Raw genomic sequence first — 9,567 nt, forward strand, 5'->3', positions numbered from 1 at the left:
ACCAGCAGGAGTGTTAAAAAATTTTTGTCTTTAAAAGAATGAGAACGCATCCTTTTTTTTTTTACATTGTCGAGAATTTTGCAAGAAGAGTGTAACATTCGACATTTCTACTATTATTATTTCTTCTTTAATCTCATTAAATTATAAATAAACAAATATATATAATTATTTATAATTAAAAATAATAATTTATTTATAATTAAAAAAAAATATATATATATATATTATTTCCTAATAAAATCCATCTTTTCTTTCAATTAGCAACAAATTTGTATTAGCGTCAATAATCATGAAGATCATAATGAGAGCCAAACCATCGGGAAGTTTCTGTCGACTGATGAGACCTCGCTCGAATCTCCTTTGTCATGCAAATTGCCGATCCCGCGAATGTTTGCGTTCCATCTCGCGGGTATTGAAATCAATCGTGCACGCGCCAGAGGTTCTTGCCAGACGAATTTCATTAAAGGCGAACGCGAAGGGTAATCGCGAGGATATTTTGCGTCATCTACCGGTCCCAACACACCTGTTTATCACATTGATATCGCTCAATGAAACGGAGTCCTTGGACGCAAGAAAATCGGAAATTTCGCGAGATTCGTTACGCGCCGCCACGAGACGATGACAAGACGGCGGCGACGACGTTGTTTTTGCTCGTCCTGTTTCTGGCACACCGGTCCGGAAAAGTCCGAGATAGGCAGCCAGCAGACCGCCTACCTTCTAAATGAAAAGCTAAACATGGCATTTCAATACGCTACAACGGCCCCACTTAACATAGTCGTTAGTGACCGTACGTATTTTGTTCTAAAAAAATAATTTTTTACTTCAGGTGGCTGTCCTTTAAGATTTATTTATTTTCTCAAAACTCAATTTTGTCCTTTATTTTACGGGGAAATTATTTCTTAATTAGAATCTCAATTGTCTAATATTTTACACTAATGACAAATTTTTAAAATAAAAAAAAAATATATATATATATATATATATATATATATATAAATATAATTTGTATTTTGTGTCAATTATATTTTTAATGTTTTTAATTAAAATTATTCAGATTATTAAACCCGTGTTTATTTTTTTCGAACTTATTGCAAATTTAAATCAAGGATTTGTTTGCAACACAGTCGAATCAGTTTCAAACTATCAGAAAACTGCGTTGTATCTCATTTAGTGAGCGCAAGAAAATTTCGTAATGTGCAGATTCCTGTCATAAATTTGTGAAACACGTAGAAACAAAGCTCTAAAATTTTGAGATTTGTCCTTTATTTTCTCGAAGACGTCATCGTACTTATATTTTTCTTATGTCAGCTTATCAAACATGTCCGAATAATCATCCGCGATAAGAAAGAACGTCTCGAGGGCGTGATGCGAAATAGATAATTTAGATGACACATGTGATAAAAACTATTTTATAATAACGTATGTCTAGCCGAAATTCAATGAATCTCGTGAGAGATACACTAATCATCGTGCAAACATTAAGAAACACCTTAATTCAAGACTTTGCTTCTGCATTTTTAAGACGTGCTTTAAATCTTTAATGTCTTGCAACTTTATCAAAATGCAGCGAATTTTAGAATATAGAATGAAATAGCAGAAACAAAAATGTTGCATTTTAAACTAGAAAAATATTTTGGATGTTAAAGATATGAGATGATATCATCTTATTTTCGAAAAATGTCAAAATGTTATAATCAGTTAAGCTACATTTTTTTCAACTATTTCTTCGTGCACAAGTAAGTACATGCTTTTATCAAACTACCGGAAATATTCCTAGAAGCCATTTTGTGGAAGCCATTTTAGATTATAGCCCTAAATTATAGCATTGTGTTTTGAATGAAGTTAGTTGCGCCGAATTCGAAAAATTTGAAGTTACTTTATTATATTCTTTGCACAGAACTTCTATATTTTTTGTCTATACCTTAAAATATTTTTCAAGACATAGACAATTTTTTAAGATTAAAAAAAAAAACAAACTTATTTCACTCTAAGAATGAATGTTTGAAAGAATATATCATCTTGAACTACATAAACATTTCTATTATAAAAATAAAATGTTTCTCCTTTGGTCCTTTTAAAAGTAACACGTTTTATATTATTTTTCCATAATGCAAAAATTTAATTTTATATATATTTTCTGACACATGGTTATTGATGCATACTTGTTGATGATTACAATCTAAATTAATAAATTTAGAGTACAAAAAAGTTCCAATATTTCGTAAGATATATTTTTATCTTCTTTTTTTTTCAAATATTACTGTCTGATTTGAGATGCTATTTTTAGAATATCATTGTTTGCAGAAATGTTTGCTTGCATCAGCGAAAAATAAATCCGTCAATATTTTCACTTGCGACGGAAGGAATTTTATCGATATCGGCAATCTCGCGAAATATGATGACAAATTGCGATAATGTGCGTGGAAATGCAAATAAGATTTTGCGATTGTGGCGTCAACTTCTAATTCATATTCTCGTGACTTCAGTCTCATGACTTTATTGCATTCTGACGTCAACAATATTTTTCAAAATACATTTATAGCCCTCAATATTTCTACGAAATTTAAGTAATAATTTAAATAATATTAAGATTATTGCAACATGCAATAATCGAAACAATGTAATTATTAAATACAGTTAAAAATATTAAGGTCATATTAATATTATTAATAAAATATTAATCAAGTCAAGAAAAAGCATATAAATCTCATATTAATATCTAATAATAGAAATTATGAAAATAATCAGAAAGATCAAAATGTAATATGTCATTTATATTTCTAATATAAAATATTTATTAATATAATTAATAAAAAAAACTTGAAATATTTCAAATATTTAATAAAATTAATAATTTATATGCCATAAAAATTACATATTTTCGCTATTCAAGCGGAAATGATAAGAAAAAATTGTAGAAATTAATATAAATTTAAGAAATTATCGGTGTACCTTAATACACATTAAGCATTTTAATATGAATCGACATATTGAATGATTATGCGATTAATTGATTCTTATCGGTAAAAGAAACGATATCGCAAATGTCTAAACACTCACGCGCGTTCACGTGATGCGCGTGATGGAAATTTTCTGGGAATAAGCCTAATTAATTAATATATAACTCTCTTTCACATTGAATATAGAATATAGAAGATATTTCTATATCTTATTATCGTGATGCATCCTGATATTAGGAAACTTCCATCGCATCTTAATTCAAATTCATGCAAGTCACGCCTTTTGTCAGCAAAAAATAATCCGCATAAATTGCGGGAAACAAATGTTTTCTTTGTAATTTTCTTTTCCGCATGTGACTCGTTACGTACTGATGACGTAAATTTCACAAAAATTCTTCTTGATGCAGATTGACCTGCAATAAAATTATTTTTCATTATTGCTATTCTTCTAATAAATTATATCGAGTTCCATGAATATTATCAAATTCACGGAAAAATATAATTGACAAAATGAATTTCTGTGAATATCAGTGCATATAATCAATTTACTAACTCTTACTTACTCTACCCATTCTATCCTATTAATTTATTAAATATTAATTTTATTTACGTATTCCCTGCTAATGTCATTTAGCATTTCAATTCATTCTCTGTATTAAATATTAAACAAGTGTAAAATAAAAAAAAAAAAAAATTGAAACATCGAAAGCTCGTTGACTATATTAATATTCGATCCATCCCTGTAGAGATACTTGCAAATAATAATATCTAATTATTTACAAAGTTAAAAAGATCAACGATCCGCACGTACAAATCAGATCTGTAGGATTCTCCGCAGGAGAAATTGCACTGGCTTTTTGCGGGAATAGAAGTCGGAATGTTATCGGCGTTATCGGCTCAGCGAACCTATATCGGGCATCTCTCGTGTTCACGTGAGTCTGGTGTGTCCCTGAGTTGCACGCGTCTCTGGAGAGCGACTCAAGTAAGCCCACTCAAGAACGGAAATGTTCGACGTGCCTCTCTCGAGAGCGGTACGACGCGACGTGACGTCATCGATTCTCTCATATCACACGCGTGTTTTTCAATCATCGCATCATTTCTTCCCCTTCTGCTCCTGGTCTGGTCTCATTCTTGAGCCACGACCTTCCCTACTAGAATTTAAATGCGAATCCCTCCGAACGATCCATTCCATTGCCATGAAAAGGAAGATTCGTTCTTCGACGCAGCCACGCGGCTCCTTTCTCAGAATTTTTCAAGTTCCTTGCATCGTGACAGAGAACAACAATTTTGTTCCAAATTTTTTTCACTTGGATCCGCTTGAGATCCTCTTCGATCAATTCTCATAGCTTTAGTTTTTCTAACGCTAAAGACACATCGTGGAGATATAAACTTTTCTCACTCTAAAAACACGATTAAGAAATTTACAATTTCGTTAATTTAAGTCAACTGAGAGAAAAGGAGGTCATTTTCATTTAAGCGACATAATTCTTGTGACTCAGTTATCGATTACCGACTCCTACTTGTAACATAATTAATTAGATGATGTAATTTAGATTCCGATTTAACTCATAAAAGGGGCTGTAAAAGGAAAGGAAGGATAATATACTCATATTGATTTACGAAAGTATACAATTTTATTATTTGATTGTAGAAAAATTTTTATACAGTTTTAACGATTACATTAAAGTCTTATGCGGTCATGTGAAATTTTTTCACCTGACTGTGTTACAAATACATATACATATATACATGTTGTAATCCTAGGAGCAGATGCAATATTTTACAAGTTATATTAAACACAATCTCTCTTTCTCTCTCTCTCTCTCTCTCTCTCTCTCTCTCTCTCTCTCTCTCTCTCTCTCTCTCTCAACGTAAGTATAAAATGTAAATAAACTCTGGAAAAAAATAATATTTTAAATAACTGGAAAACATAAAAAAATAATAGTTATAATTTTAAACAGTCAACAGAATCAATAACTAAATGTAGATCTCCACAATGTTGTTGCATCCACTCCTACATTATCCATTTAATTAATATATAATTATTTAATATATACAACTAGTCTCGATCATAATCTTAGAAGTCTGTACATAACCGTTATATACATGAATTAGTAATATCTTGTCTCCTCATAAATAAATATTCTCTCTGCCTCTCGGTCAACATGCTGAAAAGCTCTTTTTATCGAGAGCAGCTACATATATCGTTAGCAAGCTAGACAATGCAAAAATCTAAAACGGTTTGGAGAAACTGTCCGAGAAAAAAATGGGAATAGCTTTGGAGTAACTTTTAGATTTATGTATCGCCTATGCAAGATCTCCGACCAGCGAAAAATCGGACGATTTTAAACAGTACCTTTGGACATTTCCAATTCGTTCTTATATCTCATATATAATATTATATAATATTAAATGCGATTGCTCATATTCGTACAATCTGTTTAACGCAACGATTACATTTCCATATTGTTCCGAACTGAAAGAGCGTACACGCAGTCGCATTTAGTGCTGAATAATCGCGCTGCGAAAGCGAGTCCGACTCTCCGCGAGTGACTCGTGAAAAGCAAAAGCAAAAATTCTCGATTGAACGACACATTAGCCTTCACGTGTCACAAATCACAGACACATTTAGGTACTCGGTTTACGGGTAGAGATAAAGTCCCTTGAGCGCGATGGCTCAATCGCCGCTTCGCGTCTTCGTTCCATCTCTTTAAATATAGTTCATCCTATCCTCCTTCCAAATTAAACTTGATTTGTTCCATTTTTTCCCAGTAATCCCCATGTTAAAACATTGGAATCTTTTCTATCACGTAAAATACTCCTTCAATTGATCAAATTATGCTAGATAGATCAATTTTCACTCGTATTTCCAATTAATGATACTTCATCGGAAGATATCAAAAGATATTTTTATATCTTTTATATCTGGGATTTCCATCCCGATGAAAACATATGTGTTAGATGCCTTAATTCTTGCCCTTAATAATCTTCCATCTTGAGCTCTCGAGTTCTTTATTTGCATATGCCGCATTGTATACTGGAATCCAGGAATCTAATCGAGACATGCACGTGAAGGGGGGGGGGGGGGGCGCAAAATATAGCTTCCTCAGCGATTACGAACGAGCGTTCTTCAAGCTGCCAATTGAGGAGGTACCAGTTGTTGAACGGATCGCGTTAATCGCGGCGCCAGCACCGGCAACAGACTCACCCTTAAGGGTGTCGGGGTCATTTGAGAGGCGGTAATCTGACCATTGGAGGAAGATGGTGTAGAGGACTTGTCTCTGGCGTGACGCTTCACGTGCTTCGCCAGATGATCGCTCCTCATAAACCGCCTTTGGCACACGACGCAGGCGAATTTCTTCTCGCCGGTGTGCGTGCGCTTGTGACGCGACAGCTCGTCGCTGCGCGAGAAGCGGCGGCTGCAATCCTCATACGGGCACGGGAACGGCCGCTCGCCGGTGTGGGTGCGCGTATGAGCCTTGAGGTGTGACGATTTGAAATAGTTCTTGCCGCAGCCCGGATGCTCGCACTCGTAAACGCGGCGCCGCGTCTCTGTCGCGGCCGTGCTCGTCGTCGTTGTGGCGCTGGTCGTTACGGTCGCGGTCGGCGTCGCACTGGCGACTAACAGAAGGGGCGCTCGTGGTAAAACCAGGGGTGAACCCAACAGGCCCGTTACCACAATGGGCGCGGGCTTAGGCGCGAGGGGTTGCAATCTGGGTAACTGCTGTTGTTGCTGATACTGTTGCTGTTGCTGTTGCTGTTGCTGTTGCTGCTGCTGCTGATAGTGATTCTCGCGATCAGTATTCTTGCTGTTCACAATGATCTCCTCTTTGCGTAGGCTCATTTTGAACTTCAGACTGCGCAACACGTTCTCCACCGGTTCCGTTACGTTCGCTCGCACATTCGCCTGTGGACTGGGCGGCTGTCGCGCGGGCGAATCGCGCGGTACCAATTGGCCGCTGGTCACGGGGCACCCGGTGAGATTGGCCGGACTGCAAGTACCGTCTCGATTGGCACGCATTATTACCGAAACCCGAGCTGGCTCTGGGCTTGGCGGCGGCGTGCCGTCTAGCAGCAGCTGAAACAAAAATAAGCGATTCTATATTCGCGATTTGCGAAAAATACAAGCATTATATGTTGCAACTCATTATGAAGTATATAAAAATGTCTTTTAATCGACAATCCATATGAAAGATCGTAGTCTATGCGAAAGAGCATTGAGTGTCAGTGCCTTTGATCTGGGATTTATAGCTAGTTCCTATATTTAAGATCATTTTAAATATACTTAAACGTATACTTAAGCGTACTTAAATATACCATTAAGTATATTTCAATCAATTTTCATATTTAAGATCGTCTTAAGGTTACATTTCAATTAAGAGATGGTCATGTAAACTTCAAATATTTAATAATACGATTTTAAATAGAAGAAACAAACTAATAAATACCAGCCTTTGTATACCGGTATCCTAGAAAATGAACAAATCGGAAGTATCCCATAAACATTTGTTACATAACGAACAGTTCAGAAAAAAAGCATTTGAAGCTATAAACCGAAGAATGCTAAATTCGTCTTATCAATTTGTCTTTAATATCAGAAGCTGTTTACCAACAAGGAATCGATATAGCAGTCAGCATTTTTGTCGAAAGTATCGTCGGGAGGTACGCCTACTCGAAAGATAAGAAGATGGAAGAAATATTGCGCACTCAAACGGAATCATATCGCAACAACTCTGACTTGTTTTCTATTCAAGTTTCGATTAAATCAAAATAAGAAATTGGAAAAAATGAGGGAAGAAAAGGAAAGGAGAAAAGAAAATGAGAAGAAAAAGGCAAGGAGAAGGAAAAAGTAAAATGCAGCTATCTTTCTGTATAAAGCTATTTTTTTATTTACCTTCGCTAGTTCGCATTGCTCAACGCATCGCCGTTTTCGGGGTGGTTCATCTTCTTCTGAATCGGAAGGCTGAGGGGTAGGCGGTAAAATGGGACGAGAGCTCGCATTCTCTTCGTCTTTCCGCCTGGATTTCACCGATTGGTCTGAAAGCTTCTCCCCCAGTAGAACCGCGACACTGAATGATAATTGCGGTTCCATCTATAAAATAAAAAAGAGGCGTTAACGTATTATTTCACTCAAAGAGTTTATGATATAAATACCTATTGAATAAAATTATTTCGAAATTAAATTCGAAACAAAATGAGATATTGAAGTAAAATATGTGAAATAAAAAAAATATACATATATTTTTTTTAATTTAAAGCAATAGTAATATGCAATTATAAGCCAAATAAAATTCAAGAATAAAATAAATGGAAGATTCTTTCATTCTTATCATCTATATTTTAAAACATTTTTTAATTGTTAAAAATTATGTATAGGCAATTATGTATATGCGTCTCCTCCTAAATTCTGTTTATTGATAAACAGAATTCATTAGATTTCTTTATATATTTTTTATTAGTTCTTTAGTTTAAATTTTATTTTATTACATTTTCAATTTTGATATTTTTAAAGAATATTGATAATTGCGTTATCACAAATATAAAATTAGAAATAAAATCTTTTCTTCAAATAACTAAAATTAAATTTAATGATATTTTGATGTAGAAATTAAAATAAATAATTAAAATCGAATTTATTTACACCAACACAGTTAATTTACAATAAAAATATATAAAATTATATTAATTTTATAGATAATTGCTTCTGATAACGTAAAACAAAAATTATTATTTCGATACAACTAAAACATTTCACTGTCATAAAAGCCATAGCAAAATTCTCTAACATTCCATAAAGGCAACTACGAAGAACATTCGAGTTTGGCGGGCAACGGCGAACGATGTTATGGCGGTATATTTAATTTACTGCCACTTACATGTTTCAGCTGGGGCGAGGCCGGTGGCGAAAGAGGCGCCTGGTTCGTATCCATAATCACGCAGGACAATGAATACTGGGCACACTCGAGATTAAAAAAAAAAAAAAGAAACAAAGTCACTCCTCTTCGAGTCAAAGAGAAAGAAAGAAAGAAAAACAACGGAATACACGCGCGTGCGCGCGCGCGCGCGCGTCGAGCCCTCCTCGGCAAAACTGGAGCGACAAGTAGTACGCGTAGACCAACGGGTGTCTCGCGACGCAATGAAACTCTCAGGTCGGCGCGCCTGGCTATGGGACGCGCCGACCCGCGCCTGCTGCGTGTGTGCGTGCATGATCACGCGGCGCGCGCGGGCGCGACCAATCGCGAAGAGGGGCTCGCCGGCGGCCAGCCAATCGGCATCGCCCGGTCAGCCCGCGGCCGCGTGATCGCGGGCGTGCTGTTCACGTGCTCCCAGTCTGACTCGGGACGTGATCGTGACGTCAGCGCGCGTGGCGAACACGGTCGATACGTCATGGCGTCACGACGCGCCCCGCAAGCGTCATGCCTCTCTACCCCCTTCCCTTTCAATGTGTACACATACGTTAGTTTCGCTCTGTCGGATCTGCGAGACTCGTCTCTTTCTCTCTCCGTTCGCGTACCGTGAACGGCCTCGCTTCTTCACTTCTATGAATCTCTTCGTCCTTCACTGCAGTTTCACACACATTTCTCTCTCTCTCTCTCTCTCTCTCTCT

At 36.2% G+C, this 9,567-nt stretch overlaps 1 protein-coding gene and 1 long non-coding RNA gene across 2 annotated transcripts; both read right to left on the reverse strand.

The window, feature by feature from the left end:
- Positions 1 to 2,473: 2,473 nt before the first annotated feature.
- On the reverse strand, positions 2,474 to 4,290 carry LOC148937344 (uncharacterized). The gene is made up of 2 exons (XR_016138490.1): positions 3,772 to 4,290; positions 2,474 to 3,373 (listed from the first exon to the last, which is right to left on the reverse strand). It is a non-coding gene; the product is annotated as an uncharacterized LOC148937344 (long non-coding RNA).
- A 285-nt stretch (positions 4,291 to 4,575) lies between these two features.
- On the reverse strand, positions 4,576 to 9,117 carry LOC105434022 (uncharacterized). Its single transcript, XM_025220066.2, has 3 exons — positions 8,837 to 9,117; positions 7,855 to 8,052; positions 4,576 to 7,038 (listed from the first exon to the last, which is right to left on the reverse strand). The coding sequence occupies exons 1-3, from the start codon at positions 8,888 to 8,890 to the stop codon at positions 6,091 to 6,093; spliced, it is 1,200 nt and encodes a 399-aa protein (XP_025075851.2). The 5' UTR covers positions 8,891 to 9,117; the 3' UTR covers positions 4,576 to 6,090.
- Positions 9,118 to 9,567: the final 450 nt, after the last annotated feature.

Source organism: Pogonomyrmex barbatus, unplaced genomic scaffold (assembly GCF_055798465.1).
Source record: "Pogonomyrmex barbatus isolate J1 unplaced genomic scaffold, ASM5579846v1 scaffold15, whole genome shotgun sequence".
In the NCBI taxonomy this organism is placed as follows: domain Eukaryota; kingdom Metazoa; phylum Arthropoda; class Insecta; order Hymenoptera; family Formicidae; genus Pogonomyrmex; species Pogonomyrmex barbatus.